General features: G+C 33.9%; 1 protein-coding gene across 3 annotated transcripts in view; it reads right to left on the bottom strand.

Moving 5' to 3' along the window:
- Positions 1–2,232: 2,232 nt before the first annotated feature.
- TNPO1 (transportin 1) overlaps positions 2,233–27,735 on the bottom strand; it is an 86,710-nt gene continuing 61,207 nt past the window's right edge. For 2 of the 3 annotated variants that reach the window (XM_054578485.1, XM_054578486.1), the window contains exons 10-25: positions 25,043–25,103; positions 24,479–24,647; positions 21,389–21,541; positions 20,418–20,643; positions 18,506–18,677; positions 17,221–17,307; positions 15,854–15,961; positions 15,553–15,711; positions 15,385–15,472; positions 12,739–12,837; positions 12,445–12,540; positions 9,642–9,717; positions 8,668–8,767; positions 6,147–6,221; positions 5,064–5,206; positions 2,233–2,851 (exon numbers count right to left, since the gene is read on the bottom strand). In XM_054578485.1, coding sequence (XP_054434460.1) covers positions 5,099–5,206; positions 6,147–6,221; positions 8,668–8,767; positions 9,642–9,717; positions 12,445–12,540; positions 12,739–12,837; positions 15,385–15,472; positions 15,553–15,711; positions 15,854–15,961; positions 17,221–17,307; positions 18,506–18,677; positions 20,418–20,643; positions 21,389–21,541; positions 24,479–24,647; positions 25,043–25,103 — 1,777 coding nt within the window. In that variant the 3' untranslated portion in view covers positions 2,233–2,851; positions 5,064–5,098. Of the gene's footprint in view, positions 2,852–5,063; positions 5,207–6,146; positions 6,222–8,667; positions 8,768–9,641; positions 9,718–12,444; positions 12,541–12,738; positions 12,838–15,384; positions 15,473–15,552; positions 15,712–15,853; positions 15,962–17,220; positions 17,308–18,505; positions 18,678–20,417; positions 20,644–21,388; positions 21,542–24,478; positions 24,648–25,042; positions 25,104–27,735 lie in introns of those variants that run through there. The other variant, XR_008529545.1, reaches the window with a different exon arrangement.

The raw sequence follows: 27,735 nt of genomic DNA, 5'->3' as shown, positions 1-27,735 counted from the left end.
CATGATGTATTGTTTTATCAGAACAATAAATGCTAAATCAGAGCTTACCTAAAAGATAACTTAAATGGCTTCTGCAAATTCCTATGCTATACTAAGTATCTGAAATATAAATTAGGAAAATAATACCTCAAGGGGATGTGGTGGGGAAATAAAAAAATCCAACCCAATCTCAGGTTGCCAATCATATTAACTAATTTTATTTTCCATTTTTAAGTTAAATTTCCTTTTAATTTAAATGTAAGTTAAATGACTACCAAATGAGCATTTTTTTTGACTTATCTGCCTAAATGGAAATCAATTTTTAATCAAACAGGTAACAATGTTGCTTTTTCAGTCAATACAGAATCAAAGGTCCAAATAACTTTATTGAAGGTTGTTTTTGTTTGTTCTAAAGTGTTTAGAGAATTTTGACATTTCTTTCAATTTAAAATATTCACTACCTATTCTAGAATATTAAAATATCTCCCATATTAAATTCTGAAAAGTATTTTAAAAAAACCTATAGAATGTCAATAGGATTTAAGAATAAAATAACTAGCCTAATCAGGTTTTAAAGACTAATTTGGAAGCAAATTTTCAGCTCCCAATGAAGCAATGGTACTAGAAAGAGAAAAAAAATGCTACACCCCCTTTGGATCCAACTTATAATTTTAAAAAAATTGGTTAAAACATTTAATTTCAGGCTCTACAGACTGAAATTTGCAAAGCCAAAGTACAGGAAAGAAGGTGAAAGAACATGTTAAAAAAATACATACACACACACACAACAAAAACCTTTCTGCATGCTACCATGCATTTGAAAATTTTTAAAATGGTATTTATAAATTCACACACATACAGCTCAAACTTCAGTGCAATGGCTGTATCATTCAACACCTTTAGGAGAACAGAACCATGCAAAGAGGAGCAACTGCTTATAAAAATGGTTATTCAGTATTTATTCTGCAATGCAAAGGTGACAAACTAAAATATAAAAAGGTTGTTATGGCTTAACATTTTTGTTGCAGATTAAATATGCAGCATCGAAAAATGGAAAGGTGTGGCTTCATCTCTGACCAGCAGAGTTAAAAAGAAAAAATCTCTCCATTTTCCTTCATCATCATGGGATACACTGTTCAGGCAATCCAAATTAATAAAGACTTGCACTTTCATATGGAGACAAGATCAAGTGTACCAGTTAGGATTTCACATTCACAGTATATAAGAAAATACACATGGAAGGAAAAGTAAAGGGTTAACTTAACAAGGATTTATTCACAGGAATACATGTAAGTAGAGAAAAATAACAGAAAAGCTAAACAAATGAAATGAGGAGGATCCAAATCAACTTTCACTCTGTAGCTTTTTACTTGCACCCTGTGTGCATATATCTAGGGCACAGAGGGCCACCAACATGCGCCAAAACAGTGTAGGAACCCTGCATTACATCCATTAACTTAAAACACATCTTTAAGATCATGCTTTGAACAAAAAAAAAAAAAAAAAAAAGCTTAGAAGGCAATATGTTGAGTGGGAATAAACATTGAAATATAGCAATCATGTCTTCAACTTCTACAATTGTCTTTATGTGCCAACTAACATTTATGCAGCCTCTTACAGATCTTTTACCATGTAATTTAAGTTTTAGAAGTTTTGATAAAATCACTAGTAGTATATAACCATGCAGAAAGCACATCACACTGACAGCACAGAGGCAAAGATTTTGCACAGGTATATCAGCTTTCCACATTGTGCAGGTTACACACAATACAATATCAATCTTATTCCTAACAGATCCTAATAAGATATCTCAAGGCCTAGCTGTAAACTACAGTACTTTATATATCTATATTCTTAATAAAAATAAAACCCACAAATCTTAAAAAGGAATTTTAAATGCAGGGCTATATTGGATTGGTAAACTGCAACACAAACTGGCGCAACAGAGGTCCATGAATACCAGTCTCACTCTACGTGATGCAAGCATGCTACTTACTTTCCCACTAATTTACTTTCAGTCACTATGAGCCAGAATGCATGCCTGAACCTTAAACTGCACTTTAAAAGTAACGTCTTGGCCTAGAAATTAAATCTAATGAAGTACAACCATCAAATTATATCCACTACATTAATGTTTTAATGCAAAATCAAGAGTTCCATCTTTAGTTTGATATGTCCAACCCCATTTATTACTCCCTCCCTGCCCACCCCACAAAGGTAAAAGGAGTGACTCATTTGGCATTTCACAGGGTGTTTCTTTGTTTAAATTAGACTTTTTTATTTCCAACTTTTTGGGGGGTACCTTAAATTGCTTCCAAGAACCTGCTTCTACTACGGGTTGGCAAGCTGATTTTAATTCTATTAGCTTTGTTTGTGTAGTTCTTTATCAGCATGCAAAAACAAGTCCCCATCATGTGGGAAAATTTATTAAAAAAAACCAACAAACCTTTAAATTAAAAATAAAAAAGCTTCTTTACTGTTTGTAACCCCCTTTCTTAGGTTTCCTTTATTGTGCACTATAGAAATTTTCCTCTCTCTTTTATCTCTATGCGTCATTTATATGGTTCTTGTTTTGGTACAATTCCCCATAATATTCCAGAATGTACTGTTTTGTGAGTAGACTGAATAGTTTTTGCTTCTTCACATCCAGTGCGGAGTTGTAATTGAAGACAGATTTCCACCCACAAAGGCTCCAGATGTTAAAACGTTTCCCAACATCGACTTAATACAGTGACGGCAACACCTCCCTCCCGCCCCTCCCAGTAGGGTTGGGATTGTACTGTATTCCCTACTGGTTTACCCTTCCCCCCTGTCAAGGGTAACATTTTCCCTGGGTGCAGAGGCTCCCTCATAGTCTCCAAGACTGAAGGACCTGTAAGAAAAGAAAACAATTTTATACTTTAACAATTGTTTTTCTTTTAAAGTCAGTGGATCAAAAATCAATCAAGTAACAATACTATATCTCTACCTAAAGAAAACGAGATATTGGTTCAACTGGCCAAGGTCATCTAGTCAATGATAACCATGTTGCTTTCTTCTCCTATTGCTCTCAACTGTCACCTGTGTCAGGTATAAAAAAGTGATGCCAAGCTGGGGACATGCAGAGAAGTGTATAGCACTTTATATAGATGAAATATAGATAAAATGCGCCCTGCAGGATGCTATGAGTTTAATTCTTCACATCCTTTTGCCTAATGGACTACAATGAGAACCAGTTATTTCTTACATAATAAGTTGGCCTACTTTCTTCATAATTAAATAGCACTTTCTTTAGTGAGAATTACGTCTCATCCTTTTTTTGCCAATATTCCCAATATAAAGCAAACAAAAATCCAATCCATCAAAAAAGAAATCGAAGAGCATTACTATTTTTGCTTGTCTCATGTTTTTGCTTAGAAGGTACTAAACGTGTCCACTAAATTCAGCAAAAACCAGAAAATAAATTTTAACACTTGACTTCTTGATGCTCCTAATTAATAGTTCTTTCTCACCCTATTTTACTCAGTCATTTCCTAACCTGCAACCTTTCTGGTGTACAGGATGACACTCCAACCAACCAAGCCAGATGGCTAGGGCTCGTTGGTAGCAGTTTTAACGATGAAAAGAACATCAAGAAATAAAGGCAGATTACTGGGAGACTGTAACTAGTACCTGACAGTGGAAGTTTCACAACAAAACTCTAGTACCCACTCATGCTGAACTTTGGACATTTACTTGAAGGTTCATGTGAATTCACAGAGGGCAATTAGCCCATCTGTGAAGTACAAGCAAACCTTTTTCTCTGCCTCTGAAAAAAGGGAAAAATACAAAAAAGGGCAGGAAAAGATAATATCCATTTTTATCTCTAACTAGAAAACTGAGAATTACTACATAGCTTGTCTTAGAACATGGTCACCACAGTTAATTCATAAGTAGTGATATAATAGAGACCACAGAAGTTAATCAATCTGAAAGTGCTCAAGACTTAGCTCACAGTCGAATCTTTCGGTCCTTAATGCCATCTACCGCATTCTCGTGATTTACCATAAGAGAATCAAGCACTTCTCCAAAACGCTAAGGCCATAAGACAGCCATGAGGACTCAAGACCACAGTGGGGCAACACACAGTAAGGGCTCTGAGACATTCCAGAGAGTATAAGTCTATTTCTACTGTCTTCTTAGATTAATTAGGTAACTTGGATGTTGAAATCTTTCCTGGTTTAAAACCTAGCTCAGAGTAGACTAGAAGCAAGCAAGAACTACAACATAAAAGGTAATTCAATTTGCTATACAATTGCTGGACACACACTGAGTATATTCTCTAGCCCTCCAGTAAAATATGTCTCAGTCTATGCTTAAAATCTAAAGAAGCGCAACCCCTGGTTGACTGTACTGGTCTATGCTCTTAATATTTATTGAACCAACTTAGTGTGTTAGGCAATATATGCAGTTTTGGCATCACATATACTACAGCACTTAATCCTCAAAAGAACTCATCAAAGGAAATGAGGATAAGAGACCAGAATTCTTAGTTTGACTTAAGAAGTACAGAAAATACCAAGGAACAGGAGTCCAAGTGGACTTACCCCTCTGTCACCCCGAATCGAAGCAATTTTCCATTGCCCATTTTAAAACACAGTGCTGGGCCCATGGTAGGTACTCAACAAAAATGTATGTTGACGACTAAATACTAAATATTCTTAGCTACTGAGCTAAAACCCACTTCTAATTCTACTTGGGTTTTCCCTAAAGCTTATTACACAGAAGGTCCTTGATATATCAGAGACTAAACTCATGCTTTAAAACTACACCATTTCTACTGTGGTGATATCCTATAAGGAAAAAAAAGGGAGTAGATGAAGCAATGTTAAGTAATCTAATTAGCATATCAGTTTGGATTTCTTTCTCTTGAGGATTCAAAGTGAAACCATGCATTGATAGTTCTCTAAAAAGTTCTACTTAATTTAAAATTTAAAGTCCAATATAGTATAAGATTGTTTTATTCAACCTCTGTAGAAAACAAATAGCTCTATTCTGTTTGGTAGGTTTAGACTGCAGTCCTAATTTTCTTTATCCTCAAAAATCCCAAACTTCTTACAACTTACCCCTGATTACGGGACTGCAGCTTAAGTGTATGAGGTTAAACACCATAAAAAGCTGCAAGACGCTCTTTTAAGGGAGGCGGAAACTGGTCAGAGAAACGCCTCCAATTTTCATCCCCAACTTGATTTTTAAATCCATGAAGGATCTGCAAAGATAAAAAAAAAAAAAGAAAAAGAAAAAAAATCATTAATTTATCAGATGAGACTGGGTGTGTTCATGGTGGTAAGGCTATAGATTAATTTATCAATAACAAAAGATAAAAACTCGTATCTTCATAGCTTTGGAAATCAAACACTTGATTTTATTATTCTAACATTTTACTCATTTTAAAGCAGTAATCCTCAAACTTTGTTGGATTCTACACTATTCCATGTCTTGCCTAAAAACATCTCACCGAGCATCCTAAACTCTGTTTTGAGAAGTTTAGAACTGAGCAAGTTTCTTAGTAACAGATGTTCACTATGCAATCTCTGACATTATACTTATGAAAAACAAACAAAAAAAGTATATAATCTACCCAAGGAATAAAATGGCTATGCCATACTAAGTTTTTCAATTGGAAATATACAAAGCTTTGGCTTTCTGGCTGGGACCATAGGTCACTAATTTTATTATTAGGTGATTCGAATGTGTAACAGTATTTTTACATCTTACTGTTATGGTTGAGTGCCAACTAAAGTTAATCAAAAGGGGGACACAACTAAAATAACTATATAGGTTTTATCTCTGTGGAGACCACTTAGATTTACTTAGTTCAACAGTTTATAGTACATTCTAAATCCCAGTCAGCTGTCTTTGAAAATATGTATGCTAATTTGCATAGGGGGGATAATGGAACCACTTGTATCATTGGTCCAGCTTGAGAAAATATTTTCAAAGTGTATTCTCTACTAATAGAGTCATTATATATTAAAGAAAGATCAAGCCAACTTTTTTTAATTGAGAACAAAGGTTGTAGGTTATATAGTCTACCAATATTGATTTGAAGAGCTAGTTTCATATGAAATATAAAAATAACTTAAACTTTTCAACTAGGACAGTAACAATCCCAAGATGAGTATCATAAATAAAGCCTTTTTAGTTACCTTACAGAACATGTCTCTCAGATCATCTTTTGGGTTAATCCATGATGCAACAGCATCACAAAAAAATATAAAATCCTATAACAAGCAAGAAATACATTTTAGATTGATTTATATTTGTCAAGCACATGAAAAAATATAAACTTCAGAATATATATCATGATAGAATCCTAGCTAAAAAAAAAAAAAAGAAAGAAAGAAAAAGTCAACTATGATCATAAAAATTGTAAGCAATTACTTAAGGGCTGTCCTTATTACCTCCATCATGAATAAACCTCTGCTAATTCAGTTTGTATTTAATGCTCTTTTGTGTTTTATTTTATATCATAAAACAAAACCCATCCAGTAAGTGTTTAACATCAGCAATGGACTGAAACTACCAAATGAGCAATCAAAAAAGCCTTCAGCCCTGGCTGGTGTGGCTCAGTGGACTGAGTGCTGGCCTGCAAACCAAAAGGTTGCTGGTGTGATTCCTAGTCAGGGCTCATGCCTGGGCTGCAGGCCAGGTCTCCAGTAGGGGATGTGCAAGAGGCAACTGATCTCTTGAACATCAGTGTTTCTCTCCTCTCTTCCCTCTAAAAATAATTTTTTTTAAAAAGCCCTCATTTATCAGATTAAAGAATTATATAAACCCAATAATCTTACAGTTCTGAGTAATCTAATAGTTAGTTAAAAGTATACACCAAATAAGCCTGATTTGAAGTATAGGAATTACTAGATCTAAACTTCAAGATCCATCTTCAGATAGACACTTAAATGACATGACCAAAGTTTCAAAAACTAATTATGTACCGACAAATAATACCTGACCCAACCCAACTCAAACAAAAAGAATAAAAAACCTAATGCTCAGAGAAATGCTTAAAAGATTATCAGGTTATTCTGATTATTAAGAACAAAGTGACAAAAGGTATATGCTTTAAATATTTCATTGAAGTACTTTTACATAGAGACTATCATACTGAAAAAATTCAAAATATGGCTGATGTCCTGACATGTCAACTACTTTAAATTTTACCAGTAAATTCAGAAAATCTCAGTAATTTCAAACTTTATTAATACTAAAGTGTATGTAGAAAACACGTATTGAAGCAAATAAAATGCCAGGTACCTAAAGTTCATGGTTTATTCAAATTATGTCTTTTAAATAGTAAAGTGTGTTAAAAATTTAAATATACATACACGCTTCTAGAATTTTTAATTAAAAATTTAAATGAAAAAACCTTAAGACATTTTCTTTTAACCATACCCACATATATATGTAAAATGTAGAAATTTCTACTAATTCTTAAGTTAGTAGTGATCTCCATGACCGTATATACATGTTATATCAAATTCTAACTCAAAAAAAGGTAACTAAAATCCCGGTGGGAAAATGCTCCTTTTTAACATGGTACAAATCATATGACACCTCTAAAACACATTTAGGGTGACACAAAGTTCTTAAATATTGGGGGGGGACCCCTCAATGCCAGGAGGTTGTTTTGCAGCTAGGGATCATTCCTAAAGATAGTATTAGCTTATTTTAATAGTAACTTATTAATGTTTTACAAATGTGAAATTAGTCAAAACATTTTTTCCAGTTCTAATTTGTAAGTTTTCAATGCCTAGCACCTACATTAATCTAAAATTTAAAATCTGGTGATGCTAAATCTGAATTAAACACCACAGTATTACCAGGCGGGAAAGGGCAAAAGGTCTCAATTCAAAAATGGTCAAAGCACCCATCTCTTTGAAGTGGAAGGCCATTTTCTTGAAAACCCTGCCTATATTTTCCCCCTTTAAAATTTATCTGTTGAGGAACCTGGGGCTTTTTCAACTGGGAGCTATATTTTGTTGATCATATACATGGTATCAATCAATATGTTTCTGTTTTGTGTGATACAAATTGGCAGTTGAATCCAGAGGTTTGATCAGACTCATGCTTGATACTATAGCCAAAGAATTTTTAAATGCCAAAATTTTCTAAATATAGTAAGAACTAAGACAGGAAACAAAAACAAAATAAGCATAAATAAATTACAAGCTCTCAAAATTAGAGCAGTTTCAATGGCTGGTTCAGTATTCTACTTTATTCAGTACTGATTTTATAAGTTTGATTCCAAGTAACAGAAAAAGTGTCCTATTATTTGGTCACTCTGGTAAGTGTAGATCTCCTCAAACTCAACAAACTGATATTCAGGGATGGGAAACATACAAAGTAAATAAATGAGGTCTAAATGTGAATGAAAGAAGTGTTGGCTTAATTCAATACAAGAATCCAACTGTATCTCCCTATACCACTATACCTCCTATACTACTACATTTCATGACAAAAAAGATTTAGGAAAAAGAAAACATGCATTGTCATTTCAAGGTATTAGGAAAATACCACATTTTAAATATATAATTTGTTTTAGGATCTTTGAAAGAAATATGTAATATATGTAGTATTTTAATAAAAAGTATTAAAACATCGCTCCCTTTCAAAACTTCATTATTTAGAACATTAAAAATTAAGAACAAAGTCTTGTGAAGGTCTTACTTGGATTACTCCACTGGGATTCACACTGATCATGGTACAAATGCCACGAAATGCTGAATCCTTTTCCTCATTGTCCCTTATGTTTCTCAGAGAGGTGCACCTATTAAATTATAGAATGAAGTTTAGCATTTAAGTAAGAAGCAGATTCAATTACAATACTAATGGACAGTATTTAATGGAATAAGCACCACAGCGTAATGTTTATACTCAAAGAATTTTCATGAAGCTTAAGCTTCTCACACTTCCTATATGTGGGCCCTTCTAATCCCAAATAACGAAAGCTTTGATATTCACATTTTCTTATTAAACAGATTGTGTCTCTGAAATGGACAACTGATTTTAATCTCCCATTTAAACTATTAATGAGCTTTAGCCAAGAGTAAATTACCAATTAAAAAAACTGCATTATGACTTGTATTCCATTAAACACTACTAAAAATGACTTGAAAGATTATCAATTGAAAGAAGCAGAATATAGGATATACTGCCACAATATAAACTATTATTTTAGAACTTTTATGGTGTAGATGTTTAATTTTTATATTAACAAGGAAATAAAATTGTTATACATAACAAATTTAAACATGTATTTCTTAATGCAATCCAAGTTTTCAAATTAATTCTAAGAAAGGACAATGCAAAAACCTAAATTTATAGAATTTGCATGCATTTTTATCTTACTGGTGGATATTTAAATGCTTTATATATATAAAATCAAGCTTTGTAACACAGCAAGCATGTGACAATCTTATCCCATGCATCAATTAGTCGTTAGCCACAACATAAAATAAATATACATGACGATGCTACTGAAAAACCTCACAAACCTGATAGGACAAGATTAGTCACATGGTTGGCAATGATTAAGGATTGTGATTTTTGTAACCAACTGAAAATATATCTAAAAGTGAGATAGAAAGAGAAAGAAAGAGTGAAGAAAAATGAATTAAAAAAAAAGATTGAATAATACACACCAGGGTCTTATAAACTGCTGTAGCATGGGGGCCACCTCTTGAGGACAAACGTAACCAAGACGACCAATTGTTATTGCTAAGGTAACGCAATCACGGTTATACACCACCAAACGCCAACCAAGACATGAGCAAATGAGGGGGAAGGAGAAAAAATAAAGAAAAAACAACAAATAACTCAGAAACAGAAACCAACAGAATTTGTGTATGATAATAAACATAAGATTTCACCAGTGCTGTTTATTACCACCCCCTAAAATAAGGGGCAGCAACATATATGGCATACTCTTGAAAAAGGAAAAACAAAAGGAATTAAAAAAACTTTAAAGATTGAGAGAACACCAAAAACCATGATGAATTGCTTTTCTCGCTCAATGAAGTGTCAATATAGCATACTTTTTTAATAAAAAGGTGAGCGATTAAATGGATGATTTAGACATTCTTCAAAGACGGTTGAAATTTCAGAATTTAATAATGAAATCTATGTTTTTCCCCCAAGAAATACTAGTAAATGCGAATGATTACATTTCTGAATTGTCTATCAAACACACTTCTCAGTTACAACAGTTAAAATTTCTTTATCACTTCTCCACATCTGTTTTTATAAGTTATTTCTATTCTTTGAAAATCATCTAGAAATTTAATCCAAATTTTGGTGAAGTCTTTTTGTTTGTTAACATTTCCAAAACAAAGCAGTGGACTATTTGTTGCCTGTTATCAAAATCAACTGTCAAATTTTAGGCGTTATGGTACACACTGAATGGATTCAAAAATTGCTAATTTCATACCATATTTGACATAAAAGAAATTCAGACAGTCCACTGTAATGACATGTGATATAGGACCAAAGGAACAAATATTCTGTCCTTGCTATAAAAGGCATAGCACAAAATAAACACTGTACTGATTACATGCTAATATTCTACGTAAAATGGGAATTAATCAAACATATATTCATCATCAAAATTCAGGAAGTCCTTCAACTTAAAAGGGATAAAACAAGTGCCACTCAGAACTGCATTCTGCAATTCAAAGGTACATACATATAAATACATTTATACACAACGGGAAAAAAAATACAAACAGAAAACAAACCATGAAGTGCTTTAATGGTGTTCTCTCAAAAACTTACAGGTTAACCTTTCATAAAAAAAGGGTGGGGGGGTAAAGAAAAATGTTTAAGGATTACTTGAAGCAAACTACACAGATAATACTAAAATCCAGCAGATTCATATGAAGCAAGAGAAAGAAAACCTATGTTCAAAAGACACAAACTACGCAACATTCTCATTAAACAGGCAAGTATGAACAATCCAATGAAACATGCAATAAAGCAGATGATGGTCCATTGAAAAAGTTCAGTGTAGGATATACTAATTAGGGAAAAAGCAAGTAACTGCATACACTAAAGAATTGGCTTCATGAAATATTAAGATAATGGTAATTAAGTTGCTAAAATCTATAAATATTAGCCACTGACGATGACTTTACCTAGTAATTATCTCCTGCTTTTGGGTAAGGAATAAAGAAAATATTTTCTGCAGCCACTTGTATTAAGAGTAATCCACTGAATGCCAAGTGTGCCGCTTAATCACATCAATTCAATGAGTCCATTTGAAGGCTATTACCAACTACCTTTTGATTTACTTAGGGTAGAATCATACTTAAGAATATAATCTTATAAAGCCAATTTGTTAAAGGAACTATCACAGATTCACCAGCTGATATCCCACAAGAAACTTTAATATACATTACACTCAACATTTATTTGCAGTTATGCATTCACATTTAAAAATAAATAGGAAGTTTCTTTAGGTTCAACAGTAATTTTATAACGGCAAGTGTTCCAAATCTGAATGTCATGTATAGGTACTGCATTCTAAAGAGATAAAAACCTGACAAGATTTCATAACCATCCTACAGAGATTTTTGTACTTTTCAGCAAGAAAATCTAATTCACTTTCTGATATAAACAGTACCCATACAGCCAAACAGCCATATAACTGTTTCATAATTAAAAGATTTCCTTCCATACCAATAAACATATCAACTTTAATAATATTGGGTATAATAAACTTCTCATAATTAAAATGCCCTTGTAAACAAATTTTCTTATCTAGAAAACCTTATTTTAATCTTTGTCTAGGATTTGGTAAGACCCTCAAAGCCTATGAATATTTTACTGTAATTGTCTTAGTGCACAGAGATGTGTCTGACAGAAAATAAAATTTACCTTTTATTATTATTAGGAAAAGTCAAAGAAGGTGGAAAGAAATCATCCTGAAATGTGTTCTATAGTATGGAAGGTACTCTTTAATATAAACATGCTCTCAATAAATGCAAAAGAGAAACAAGCCTCCTGAATAAAAATCCCACAAGGTACTGCTTAAGTTCCCAATTTGAAGGAAAGTATACAACAAAATAGAAAATACATATGTATATGTGCCATTGTAAGCCCATTAGTCACTACATTGCAATCTACTTTAGGCCACATTTTTACAGAGTAAAAGAGAAAAATCATTCCTCCCCAGTTCCCAGTTACTCTCTGAATTAATGTTAAAAGTAAAATTCATATTGTTTCATAGTTTTTAAGCTGGGGTCCATTTTAAGACATATTGGAACACAATAGGGGAGAAAAGTGTTATGGAATGCAACTAAAACAGTACATTTCACTAACAGAGATCTGAAATAGCTGTTAATAATAAACTAGGTTTCTAAAGCTAGCTTTGGTTTCTCTGCGCATCTTAATTTAAAATTAAAAGGCAAGTAATTTTCTCTCCACCAAAACAGTTCAGTCATATGGTACCTGTATTCTCTAACAACGTCTTTGGTGTGTTGGGTCTGTTAATGATTTCTACAAGCTGGTGCAACACCATAGGAATATAAGGCTGCATCTCTATACCTAGATCATCCCCAAAAGAGAAAAAAAGAAAAATTTAAATGTTAAAACAGTAGTTTTGCTCCCTTTATTAACAGTGACATAAGCTATTTCTAAATATATAAAACTCACTTAAATTTAAAAACAAAATACAAAAAAGACCATTACAAAAATAAAGGCAACTAAAAATTTACACTTTTAAAGAAAAAAAAAAAATCTTACCCATTTGAATGGAGATTTCTCCAATTGCCCATGTGGCATTATTGCAGACTGAAATGAACTCTGGATTTAGGTTGGTTCCCAATATTGGCATGAAATCAGCTAGAAAAAAAATGTTTTAAAAACTATGTAGTAAACTTATCAACAGCAGTGTATTGTGCTTTAAAGAAATCTACTAGGTGGAAACTGAATCGCAGGCAAGAAATAGCAGTATTTTAAAGGTGTTGGTAAATATTTATCTTAAGCAACCAAAAGAGTCAATATCTGAACTTTCATATGAAGTGGACCAGAAAACATTAAGTTTTGGTTATATTTCAGATGTCATTAAAAAGAGTTGGTGAGAGCACTCTCTTGTCATCAGACTGAGAAAACTCAGAAGTAAGGAAAGTTCGATACACCAAAGCTTCTTCAAAGCTAGTTTTCCACAAGCAAAGTTTTAAAAAATCAGTAATTTTGGTTTTTAAAATAACCTTTACCCTAGTGCTCAGATTGTGGCCTCTGTATTTCATTTTCCACTTAAAAGGAAGAAGGGCTCTTAGAGAAATGTTTCATTGTAGGTTAAGGGCAGGAAATGTACCAAACAAACCTGTACTATTTTGTTTTACCAGACAAAACTCAAAAGCCAATTTCAGCTCCCGATGTCTACAGGGAGGACAATTTGAGTATCACTAAGCTCATACTGACACTTAAAAAACAAACACTAAACAAAAACTAAACTCTGAAACATAAAATAGATACTGTGGAGGATGCTAGGAATCATTATTTTGAAAACTGGTAGAGAAAAAAATATGAAGCAATTATCCTGTCTCTCTTATATGATGTATACCTTAGGAAAATAATTTGATAGGAAAATGTCTCTATATATGTATTTTCACTATTAAAGGAAGAACTAGAATAACAATTTTTTAAAAAGATGATTTATTTATTTTTAGAGGGGGGAATGGAGGGAGAAAGAGAGGGAAAGAAATATCAATGTGTGGTTGCCTCTCCCATGCCCCCTACTGGGGACCTGGCCTGAAACCCAAGCCTTTGGGTTTGCAGGCCGGTGCTCAATCCACTGAGCCCCATCAGCCAGGGCATAGAACAGCATTTTTAAAAGCCCTTAATTAGTGGATCTAAAACCAGGACTTCTCAATTTTAGCAATACTGATACTTTGGGCCAGCTTATTCTTGCGGGGCCGGGGGGGAGGGTGTGTGGCTGTGGGTGTCTGTTGCATGTATTGTAGGATGTTAAACAACATCCTTTGCCTTTATGCACTACATACCAAGCAGTAACACATCCCCAGTGTTAAACAAAATGGGAGGCAGCTGAACAAAAAATGGCCCTAGTTGAGAATCAGTAATCTAGAAAATCATCATGGTTGATAACATAAAAAAAAAGAAAACTAGATAGTGTGTAACTTCTAAAGAAGGGACGCATGATTGATAAGATCTTGTAAAACAAGAATTCATCAACCTTTCATTTATAGCAGTTAGGCTTGAACTTGGTAACTTATTTTAATAAATCATAACTAATATTATTACTCAAAGTTCAGAAATACTGTTATTATTCAAAAGTACAACTGGGAATTGGGTGAAGAGTAAGTTTTGGGGATCTAATATATGACATGACAAATATAGTTAACAATTCTGTATTGTCTGTTTTCAAGTTGCTAAGACAGTAGACCTTAAAAGTTCTTATCACAAGGAAAAACAATCTTTGTAACTCTGTAAGGGGATGGATGGTAACTAAACGTGGTAATCATTTCACAAATAAGGTGTAAAACATAGCAAATCATTATGTTGTATACCTTAAACTTACAGAATGTTGTATGTCATTTATATCTCAATAAACCTGGTAAAGTAAAACCCCAAAGCACAACTGTATCAAATGAAAAAACTTTGGTATGGCTCAGTGAATTGGGCATCGCCCTGCAAACCAATCAATGTTTCTCTTGTGCATCGATGTTTCTCTCCCTCCCTTTCCCCTGCAAAAAATAAATAAAATCTTAAAAAACAAAACAAAAAAACCTTTCTAGGTCTATGTCTTAAACCAAGGTCCATTAAATCATGTATAAACAACTATCATCCAAAATGACAGAATATAGAAATGGGGAAAAAACCCCAAAATCCCATTTAATCCACAGGTTTCAGAGCAATTCAGGTTACATTATTCAAGGAATCCCTTACTATCCTCATAGAAGGTTAAGACAAATGCTATGCTATTAACGCAGAAATAAATCATTTACTTTTTAGGTAAACTGTTTGAGAAGTTTTTTATGATATCTGAAAAAATATTTTGCTTTATCATGAGAAAACTTATTATTTCTGGGTACCTCCACTTATAGAAAACAAAAACCCCTATTCAAAAAGTATCCATGAACTATGCATATAGTATACCAAAGCTCCAAAGGCAGGCATGTACTTTACTCTAAATTAATGCTTTTCCAACTCTTCTCCAGTCACATGACTGCCTAACAAGCTGCTGACTATACAGTGAGTTCAAGGGAACAAAGAACAGCAGTTCCTATCCCGCCTGCTTCAATCAGAGCATCTTGAACCAGTCCAACATATATTTATAAATGTTGGGATTCTACAAAATCACATTTCGATAATAAAAAATATAGCTGATGTTAAAAATCATATCATAGCAGTAGAAAATATTCATACCTATACAAGGCTTAACATGCTGAAAGCAAGCTTTTGTCAGATCACCTAAGAGGGCGAAGGAGCTCTGTCGAACTTCTGGCATTTTATCCTATAAGAAATAAGAAGAATTTAACCCCAATGTGACCCAGAGAACCAGGTTTCAATTCGTTTTAATTGAACCAGTCTCACCTGCATGCACTGATACATTAGTGTTAGAATGTTACTTCGGGCCACTAGCTGTTCAATGTTGCCTCCAAGTCCTTCAGCCAGGCCACTGAGTAAATCAAGAGCCACTATCATGAAGTCTTTATCTGGAGCCTCATATTGATCTGGTTGAGCATTGTTCAGCTGAAATCAGATAGAGTTTGTTTTTTTTTGAAAACTTACTTTCAATCAATTATTGAAACAGTTTGTATACATCATGCCTATCCTTAGGAAACTGCTTAAGATGCCAAGGAGGGAGAGATACAAAATTTTTTTTTTTAAATACCATGGCTTGTGCAAGAGTCTTCTGTACTAGGTTTACACATCGCTGATACACAGGTTCACAGTATGGAAGGAAGCCAGACTGCAGGGCTGTGGCAACTGAAGATAGGCACTAGAAAAGATAAAGCGTGTGTGTGAAATTTCTGGGGATGGCTAACACGACAGCAAATGCTTTTAAGTGTACTAGTTAAGATCCTGGTTATTTCTGCTCTACTAGTCTACAGCAGCAGGTTTCTTTTCAAATCTCTCTTCTGGACACCACTCACTGCTGTTAAGTTTGCCACTGGTCAGGGGAGGTTTCCTCACAAAAATATTTTTAAGAAGTTTCCATAATGAATGTTATCTTTCAAGAACAGGTTAAGTGTACGTATTCCTTTTCTCATTCCCTCAAATATAAGAGATATGTTAATTTACCCTCCCGTTCTGGTCAGTGATGTAGGTGGGCTTTACTGGGCACATTCTGCGCCCCTGCCTGACAAGAAATGTATTTAGCCATAATAATTCTTCTTATGTCGTTGGGCCTAGAATTAGCCATTTTCTTGGTCACAGAAGTTTTTACTTTTCTGGCTAGGGACAATCCACGGCAGAAGTGGTGACCCCTGAAATGACAGGGGAACAAGAATGACAATGACTGAACTGGCTCTGCCAATGCAGCCATTTAGTTTAAGGTACCACATCTGACAGTGTGTTCAGTTATTTAAATATCACATAAAATTTCTTTTTGGTTTAAAAAAGTACTTAGTACACGTAGAATAAAATTTCAAACTAGACATAAAGGGAATAAAGGGAAGTCTCTCCTTATTAGCATCGAGTCCCAATGCTTTCACCTATGTGTTGAGTACATGTGCCTTATATATATACATATATATATATATGGACAAAATTTAAACTATAGTTGACTTTGAACTATGTGGGGGTTAGGCGCACCAACCCCCTGGCAGTTGAGTATCTGCATATAACTTTTGACCCGCCCCTCACCCCACCCTCCAAACTTAAGTTGTCTCTTGGTATTTGCAAAAGATTGGTTCCAGGACACATCCAAGAGTATCAAAATCCTGGGATGCTCAAGTTCCTTATATAAAATGGGGCAGATCAATGTATCTAGGGCTAGGCACCCTTCCACATACACAGACTTCCAAATGTGAATCAAAAACAGTACAGGCATTTTATGGGAAAAAAAAAAATTGTGTGTAAGTGGACCCTCACAGTTCAAACCTGTGTTATTCAAGGGCCAACTGTGTATTAATTATAGTTTAGCAATATTCCTCTATCAAGAAATATGATTAAGTAGAGATAGGTAGATATGATGTAAAAAGATCTCCGAAGTTTATTATCAATTAACCAAAGCAGGTTAGAAAACATACAGCATACCTCAAGTAAAGGGAAGAGATCTTTATCTTCATCCTTTAGCATGTTCCATTTCTGAATCAGTGGAGGCATTAGCATCTGAATATATTCCTATTTACAATGATGAAAAACACATAAAGCTCCACTATTACATGTAAACAAGTCCACTTTGAGTCTATGAAAATTAAAATCCATTTAGAGTAATTGTGTAAAATCATTACAGAATGTATTTTAAGACTCTTTCTTTGCACCATTAACATTTTTATTTATTTTGCCTATCTTTTTAATTTATACAATTTCGTTCTATTTTTAAATCACTTTACATCCTTTTTTGAAACAAAATTTATACAAATATATAAAAATTACTTGATCACAACCAGGGATGATTCATATAGTTTTACTCTCTAGTGACTGAATTTTTTAGTTCTGGGGCCTGTAACATGTAATATGATTCCAGTTGTACAGTATGTTACAAATGACAGTTTTACCGTAAAGGCATTTGTAGAAAAGATTCATAATCATTTAAGTGTCCTTATTTATACTAAATAACCCATAAAATCATTAAGTGTAATAATGTGAACAAGGGGCACTGATGCTAAAAGGTCTAATCTAAGACATTCAGGAAAACATCCCCCCCCTCCCAGCAAAACCAAACCAACCAATATCACAAAGCAAACCCATAAACTAAGTGTCTTGCATTAAGTTTTAAGTATAACTTATAAACAAACAATTTCTTAAGACTTTCCATATAGCATTCATAAACAAAATCTATTTTTCAGCAGAGAATTTTGAATTACATTAAAATTCTATCATCACAAATCCAACCCCATCCTCTTCTACTCTGAACACTACTAGCAAAAAGAGTTTGGCTCCCTACTCACACTTCTTCTCTACCATTATTTAGCATCTTTAACCTATTACCCCAATTTCTAATTGTTTTATCTAGTGTATTCCCCATAGTTGTAAGTCCCAGTGAGAAAAGAGATGCCTAGATTGGTTACTCTAAAGTTACAGTGTTGATAAAGTGGTAGATATATTAAAAAAAAAAAGACAAACCCTTGAAATTAAAAGTTATAAAAACTTTAGAGTATATAACCTTTTACCCCTTTTCTTTACAAAGTGTTATGCAATTACCATACCAAGTACATATTTTTTTAAATACTACTTAAAAGGTTAATATATTTGCTGCCTTCTTAAAGTAGTAAACACTAAGTGTTGATATCTCCCAAAACATTTTAATTTCCAAATACATGTTAACCTATTGATTGTAACCATGCTACGTATTTTCTTTTTCCGTAATAGTACTTACTGGTTTGTTTAAATGATGTCCTACTGAATCTGCTAATGTTCCTATGGCATCATAAAGAATGAGCAAGTTCTTATGTTGGTATTTACTAAATGCAAAGACCAAAGTATCAAGTATATAAGCAAGGTAAGGAACAAGTTCTGTACAAGCCTCCTCTTCTAGGGTAGCAAAGGCACTGTAATTAAAAAGAGAATAGTGTTGTAGAGAAGGAATAGTTTATAATAAGAGATAGGAAACTAAGTCTTTAGTTTAAAGAGTATCTATTTCTACTTTACATGCCTATCTCCTTACTGCATCACACCAGATACTTATTATTTCCTTCCCATTCCTTATTACCTCTTTCAAAGAGACAGTCACCTATGGACATCTATTTAACTACAAAGCTAAAACCTGAAACTAAAATTTGTTGGTTCTTGTATTTATTCATTCAACAAACTTATTTGGTGTTTACTATTTATTTAGTCACTGAGTGTTAGGACACAGCGATGAACAAAATGATGTCACATTGTCAGGAAATTATATTCTAGTGCTTGTTCCAGAATAATAAAATTAGAATTAAAACTGTTAAACTCTTACACTTTTTCTTTCAGATGCATACCAAGGGTCACAAAATGACAAACATATTTAAAACACTTCGACTGTTTTAACTTTCTAAATAAACTTTCATTTATAAAATACAAATGAACAAAAAATATGTACTGCACACTTGAAAGTTGCTGAGAGATGTCAAGCATTGTCATCATGAAAAAGTTACCTATATGAGATAATGAACGTGTTTTCTTGATTTTGGTAATCGTTCTACAATGTATATCAAATCATGTTGTATACATCAAATATATGCAGTATTTGTTAATTATTCCTCAACAAGGTTAAAAAATGTTTCAGCCCTACACTATGTTGAGTGCAAAATACTTGCTTATAGATGGCTAATCTGTTAGAACAAATGTGCAAGGAAGGAAAAAAATCTCCAGAGTCTTAATGTAATGACTTCAATTTAGATCTAAATTTGTCCTGGCTCTTTATTTCTTAAATTAAAGTTTGTATTATATTCTGTTCTACCAAGTCAGGCTTAAGCCCTCTGTTAATGAAAGTCCTGTTCATTAGCAGTGTGAACCTCACAGCACTTGCCATAAACTATATAGTTGTTTAGTACTCCCTATTAGACTGTAAGTTTCAAGACGGCAAGAATGTGAGCCCCACATTTAGACTATGCCTAACCATTAGTAGAGAGCTAAAAAAAAAGGTGCCAAATAAATAAGCGACAAGAAATCAAATATAATCTGTATCCTGCCCCCACTGAAAAAAAATTTAGTGCATTTTCCATGTTATTAAGAACTAAACTTTCATGTTATTAAGTATTAAAAACTTCCAGATGTTTTTGCTTCAGATATGGCAAAGTCCAACTCTGCTTTTCCTCTTGTTCCAAAACCTAGAATGCTTGTAGCAATGAAACTGCAACTGCTGGTCTGATATAAAAACAAAATAGCCCCAAACTTAAACGGACAGAACAGCTACTTAAGTAGATACACTAAGTGACAGGCAACAGGTCGTTGTGGAACTTTCTGTGGAGTTATCGTAGTTAGCCTGTAGACTAATGTGAATCTGCTCTACCTATGCTATTGGTTCAAGAGCAGGGCCTTTCTCCTCACCACTCTAGATGCCTGTGCGAATTAGGGTAAAAGATACATCTGTTATCATAGCCACTGAGAAAACAAAAAACTTAAGAAATAGCAAAGGCTGATGTTTAGTCAGTTACTTTTGGATTTACAAAATCATAAGGTGAAAGCTACAGATAATAAAAAGCCCGTTAACGGTTTAATACCAATATTCCATCACAAGGGTGAAAATTAAGTTTCTCATTGAAATACCCACTCCTTTCCCATACAATGAACATATTGTTATGAATCTGTCCCACCTGCAGGCAGCTTCTTGTACTCTCTTGTTGCTATCCAGGATACGCTTTAGCAATTCTGTCATTAATGGCTTCAGGTACGTGTCTGGGGGCTGGCTGACTACCCAGTGTGCATAGCGGCTCAGAGTCCAGCATGTTATGGAACGCACAAGAGCCTTTTTATCCGAGAGGCACTGAATAAGGTGAGGAATGAGCTCAGGCAAGTATGGAATCATGCCTTGCATGCAACCTAGAGAAAAAAGTAACACAAATCTTTCAGAAAGTGATAAAATATGGTTAAAACAAAACTATTTCAGTTGAATATTAAACTGACACATGCATCCATGAAAAATATTCAGATCATCATTCAGGTCATTGTATTACATATGCTATAATAATCTGATCTAAAATTATGAAAAAACTGAAGCAAGACCTAACTGCCCCTAAGTACCTTCCAGCAGGGTTAGAGTTCATTTTACTTCTGCTACATAAATTATGACTTTTAGAAATGCCTTTAAAATGTTTCATTTCTTCTAGATAGATGCTTACATTTAGGAAAGAGGAATAACCTACAGAGAATGATGACATCCTTGACTTACCATATTTCTTACACTTACATATAGAACAAAGTTATCTTTCTAGCAATGGGAATGCTTCTGACATCTGAGTCCTTGTCCTCTCATTCTTCTCTCTTTATCATAATAGAAGCACTTACAAAATATCTGGCTAGGGTTAGAAGTAAGTCTATGGCTGTTTAGTTAATAACTGTTAACCAGTTCAAAGTAAACACTCTAAGATGGCTTTTGGATTCAAACATCCTTTTCAAGGTTAATGTGGATCTTAGTCTTTTCAAATCCACATTAGCAACACAAGAGCAAAGTCTATAAATTGAAGAGCGAATACTCTGCTTAAAGAATAACAATTTGTTAAAGTAGCCTAAACATATTAGTGGTAAATATTAAGGGCTTTACACTTCAAATGTTACTTAGGCTTACCTTCAGCAATTGCTCCTAAAACCAAGATGCCTGATTCTTTAACAACCCATTCATGATGAAAAAGTAATTCTTTCAATAGGGGCAAAATATGTGGCAAAAGCTCATCACGATATACATTTGCAAGAACATCTAGGGCAGCAGCAGAACATTTTCCTAAGGAAATATATTTATCAAAAATATTACATTAACCTCTATTATCTTTTATTTATATAAAATGAATATTTGTTGTACATAACACTTTATTCATACTTCTAGTTTCAAGTAATTCAATTAAATAAGAAGCAGTCTTGTCACATGAAAAATTTCTATTAACAAGAGTACTTTTTTATGAACAAAAATTAGCAAACTAATTATACATTAGAATCAAAAGTCACCAGTATGTGACACATAAAATATAAAGTATCCTGGAAAATATTCTTTACAGAGTAAGCCCCATTAAGTATCAGACTAAATATCAATTAAAATTTCATTTAACATATAATAGTCTAGAAAAGAACAAAAAAATTTAAAAAGAACAAGAATATAATTAAGCATCCAAATTTTTCTCAATGTGAACTAAGCATAATAAATGGTTAATCACAAACTATTAAGCAATGGTAAAATCTTTTTAAAAAAAGCTGTTATAATGGCCAGAAGTAACATTTATCAATAAGGCTCTTAAGTATACTGTATGGTAGATCCATAGAAATGAACATTATACTGACATAAAACAGAATGAAATCTGTGTACTCAAACAGTGAGTTATATTACATATAGAAGAGAACCATCAGAGCTCACATAATCTCATTTCACTTTTGTAAAGTAAGCCTCCTCTCCAAAAAAGAAGATACAGCTTTAGCTGGGTGGCTCAGCTCGCTGGAATGTCGTCCCATTATGCCAAAATGGTTGTGGGCTCAATCCTCGGCTGGGGCATGTACAGGAAGCAACCAATGTTTCTTTCGCAATGATGTTTCTCTCTCTTTAAAATCAATAAATACAGGGTCTGGCTTCCTTGAGTGTGGTTGGTAGGGTAAATAACATGGGTGCAATAATTTACAGTCTTAATTTGAACATTTCACCTAAAATGTTATATGGTGTGCTTGAGTGTGATATTGTTATGTTATGGAATTCCATGCTTATGATGTTGTAATAAAACATTTTGTAATAAAAAATGGGCGTTATTTGTGCCAGACTGTATATCCTCTGGTGAGGATGAAAACACACAAACAAAAAGAAGATATACATGTTTTTCTGTGTGTACACAGAAAGTCTTCTGGAAGGATATAAAGATGGGTGAGATGTGAAGAGGAAGTGCCCCCTGCCAACCAATGTACATTAATTATTACTTTTGAAGGGTTCTCTGTATTATATTATAATGTTAATCCACCTTGCCTTCAACCTGAAAGTAGGGATACAGTGGGAGGTAATTTATGATAGTAGTGAGATTTGGGTTCTAATAACAGATGTGCCCTCGAGGCTAGCTGTGTTGACCTTGCACAAGTTTCTCTTTTTTGCAGTTTCCTTAGCTATATAAGACAGTTGGAAAGATTAAATGTGATATGCATGCAAAGTCCTTGGCCTAGAGGTGGGCGCATTGGCCTAGAGGTGGGCGCATTAAGAATGCTAAGTAACTGGTAGTTACAGGAAACTAAATGGGCAGCAGAGGAATTAGCATCTCTCAACCAAATGAATTACACAGTACAGGCTGACGATCCATGTCCCTAACCACCTTGCAGTCACTAGAAATCCCAACACTCTGAATTGTAACAGTGGCTCTCACGCAGGGATGGTTTTGTTTCCCAGGGGACATCTGGCAATGACTGTTCGTTATCACAGTTGTGTGTGTGTGTGTGTTTTGCTGGCATCAACTGGGTATAGGTAACTCTGCTCAACATCCTCTGATGTGCAGGATGGCCCCCACAACAACAAAAAAACATGTGGCCCAGAATGTCATTACTGCTGAGGCTGAGTAACCCTGAACTAGAGCAACGTAGCTTTAAAAACCAGTAAGCAAACAAGCAAAACACAGGTGACCAGGTGCCTCTCCAGAGTTATTTATTTACAATGTGGCCCAGAATGCTGGGGATTTGTAGTTAAGGTTGAAAACTAACAGATTAAAAAAAATATTGTGTAAGCCTGAATATTAGAATTATCCATGATAGTCAATTCTCATACAAATTATCACAAAAATAGGTTTATATAAGGAAAACAGAGAAAGTTGATGGCCAACATTCCTATTTTACATTATCAAACAAAAATATACAGCCTTTGAGAAATGACAGCCTAAGCTATATTTAAAGAATATAAGGAATAGTAAATATAATAAGAGGTCTATTAGAAAAACGCAAACCAAAACCCCACGTACTTCAGCTATACTAGGATAGCTATAATAAAAAAGGTTAACAACTGATGGCAAACAAAAACCTACCATCTAAGACACTGCTGGTAGGAAAGTAAGTGGTGGAGCCACTTTGGAAAACGGCCTGGTAGTTTCTCAAAAGGTTAAATAGAGAGTTAGCGTATGACCCAGTACTCCCACTCCTGGGCATATATATCTAAGAGAATTGAAAACATGTGTCCACACATACATTTTACAGAAACATTCACAGCATCACAATAGCCAAAAGGGGGAAATAAAATGTCAATAAATTGCCTACCAACTGATAAATGAATAAATAAGATGTGGTAAATTCTTACAATGAATTATTTTTCTGCAATAAAAAGGAATAAAGTTTTGATACATGCTACAACATGGATGAACCTTGAAACAGGCTAAGTGAAACAAGCCAGTCACAAAGTACCTTCTACTGTATGATTTCACTTATAGAAAATGTCTAGAATAGGCATAATCATACATACAGAATACAGACTAATAGTTGCTTAGGGCTGGGGGACTGGGAGAAAATGGGAATGACTGATAGTGAGAATGGGGCTCCTTTCTCGGGTGATGAAAATGTTCCAAAATTTACTGTGGTGATGGTTGTTCAACTCTGAATACATGAAAAACCACTGAATTGTACTGTTTAATGGGTGAACCATATGGTATGTAAATTATTTCCCAATAAAGTGGTTACCAAAGCAGGCATCTGTGCTCTTCCCTATTTGACTTACTTAGATTCCAGTCAGAAATTGTATCATCATCATCAATTTCATCATCGTCATCATCTTCCTCTTCAATGCCATCTTCATCATGCTGTTGAGCCACTGTCCTTGATCGATGAAAACGTGGCCTTATATCCTGTTCACTATCAGGAATTGTTTCATCTTCTTCAACATCACCCTGTATTTTTTTTTTAATGGAAAATTTTGGTGATATTCATTATAGGCTAGCACACAAGTGAAAGAAGCAGAATATCAAGATGGGGTCATGCATAGGATTCTGAAGTACACCTTTTCTTTGTGAAGGAAAGAACAGGTTACATAAGACCTGTTAACTATCAGGTACTTTCAAACACATTATATTGCCTTCCATCAGGTTGGTACAACCTGGTGTAGCCGAATCCTACTCAGATCATATTTAAGTTATTTTAATGATTCTATCTTTGAACTGTGTAACATTATATATAACAGGAGCCTATTTATATAGGATCTATTCTAAATAAATATTATGAATTCAAAAATTTACTGAGTCAGTAAAAATAATTTTCCCTCTTCACCAGAAAACAGTTTCCTTACCTTAAGTAGGATAATATCTATATCTGAGTACTTCATGCCATTCACTAACACAGGAATCAACCTATTAAAAAAAAAAAACCCATGAAACAAAGACCTAAAGATCAATAAAATTAAGAAGTCTTAACAAACTTTTATATACCAATAACACCAATGAGACAACCACCACTAATATTGTCTTAGAGAATATTTTGTGCTGTATGCCCTTCTCAAATGAGCATTCCTAATATACACTGTAGTTTTTGACAATTCATGCATGAGATCCACTGGATAGAATCTTAGTGAAGATAAGATTAATAGTGCTTGGAAATAAAGATAATACAAATATAGCAATTTCTTCCCTAAGAATTTATCTCAAATATACCAACAATCATTCCCATTTTTTAAAGATCAATGTTCCTTGATACAGTAACAAAAACACTAAAAAAACCCCCTAAATATTCACCATTTGAGACTTGGTTACCCTAAATTATGGTAAAGTTAAAAACAATCCCCAAATCCCAGGTATAAAGCACATACTGCACATTTTCATTTGTGTTAAAATAGTGAGATTTCCCATGTAATTATTTATAAACATAGACCATCTAGGAAGGATATATAAGAAAGTAGTATCTTTGGAAAGTGAGTAGGTGAAAAAGGGACAAAATTCATCTTTTACTTTATTTCTAAATGGTGTCACATTGTTTCAATAAGCCTACATTTAGTATTTGTATTCCTTTTTGGGGGGAGGGGGGTTGTTTTATTTTATTTTCCAAGTAATAATGATAAAAAATACTATGCCAATGGAAGTACAAATAGCTTCTAGAAGCAGATTTGGATCAAGTGACCCCTGACATTATGAACCGGGAGAGGGGGCCTAGCCAAGATGCTGTTGCCGAGACTGCCAGGGAAGACCACAAACATGCTGAGGGTTTAGAGACCAAACCAATAGTGGATTCTGAAGCTGAAAGTGCAGGAAATGAGGACAGAACATCTATGCCAGTTTTAGAATAATATAACAAATGAATTTATTTTTAAATTTAAGTATTGGGTTGCAGTGTGACTGTCCTTGAACTAACAGACAAATGGACCAAAGTTAACTCTTTCTTGTTGTGCTGAATTGTTTCTATTGAAATGAACTGATTTCCCCTTCCACTTAATGCCACAGAGGAGGGATATTTCCCAAAAGTGAATGGGAAGTTTTGAGAGAAGTCTACTTCTGGAAACTTAAATGGATTATATTCTTATACAGTTGGGTAGAAATGTACTGTTTTCATTGTGGCAAGCGTTCTCCCTCTTCTCTTTCCCAGGTCATGTCCCTCCTCAATTTTTTTTCCATGCTGTAAAATTAAATATAAAAATCACTAGAATACAAGCATTATGCATTCTAATGCATGTTAGAAAACTGAATAGACAGGGTGGGGCAAAAGTAGGTTTATAGTTGTTCCTATGGAAAATAATACAATAAATAATAAATAGTAATACAAGAATACAGATTCTGTTTCACGTACTCACAACTGTAACCCTATTTTTGCCTCACCCTGTACAGGAAACACAAGACTGCATGAAGAAATGTGCATGGTTCTCGTGCAGTTAAATTTTAGCTTACCCTGATAGTCACAGATGTCATCTCTGCAACAGAAACAGAGTGGTGGTTGCAAACTTTCTACAATGTACAAAAGAAATAAAAAACCAAACCCCAACACCAAACCACAACCCTAGGCCCATGTGCCTGTTCAAAAACAGCTAAGCTTCTATAAAGCATCTCTGGTTCTTTGAAAGTCTGTGTTGTTAAGGATGTCGATGATGCTATATACTACTTTATATTTTTCCTTATAATGACAACTAGCAATTCTTTTTCACTAAGGTTGAGAGATTTTATTCAGTGGCAGCTGAAGGGCCATTTTCAATCAGAAAAACTCATTTATATATGTATTCCTTCTCATAGAAGGGATAAGAGTATTTAAAATATAAAAAACTGTAAGTCTAAAGGAATTTAGCCAAAAGAAATAATGCAAAAAGAAAAAGTTCTAAGGACAAAGTTATTATTACCTTTGATTAAAAGTTAGGAAATTTAAATTCGCACTAAGAAAATAGTTAAATAAATCAGGATATCATATCCAATCTCAAGTATTAAGTAGTCACTAAAATAGAACCATGATGTCTGTAAACATGGAATTCCAGGTACACTGGAATATTTATGATGTGTAGTTAAAAAACATCAAAACATGTAACTAAAGGTCAAAACACTACCATCAGTTCCTCTCTCAGCCATTCTACTTTTAACCTTTCACAGATTTTCTTAAGCTTTGATGATCTGTTTTCTCACTGACCTATTACATATACCTAAAAGAGCCCACTAAGGATAAAAGGAAGGAGAATACTTTGGAACTATTTACAAGGTCTGCAGTCCTCTGCATCCAACTTCTACCTTTAATTGTTCTGGGTGGCTTGGAAAAAAATGAATAGGCCAAGAACCTCATACTCATGAGTACCTCCTGTGGGCTTATATTAAGCACCTTCTTTGTAACAAGTAAGGAAAGTATTATGATCTCCATTTTACATACAAGTAAGCCAAGGCTCAGGGTTACATTATTTCCACAAGGTCCTGAGTTTTAAGTAAACAGAAGAGTGAGAATTCAAAATCAGTTTGGTCTGACTACAGAGATAATTTTCTTTTTCTATACCACACACGAGCAACTATTACTCTCTTTTGG

The sequence above is a fragment of the Pteronotus mesoamericanus genome, unplaced genomic scaffold (assembly GCF_021234165.1).
Source record: "Pteronotus mesoamericanus isolate MK-2021 breed Mesoamerican mustached bat unplaced genomic scaffold, CSHL_Meso_final contig_50, whole genome shotgun sequence".
NCBI classification, from domain to species: Eukaryota; Metazoa; Chordata; class Mammalia; order Chiroptera; family Mormoopidae; genus Pteronotus; species Pteronotus mesoamericanus.
This window is presented reverse-complemented; position numbering and strand designations above follow the sequence as displayed.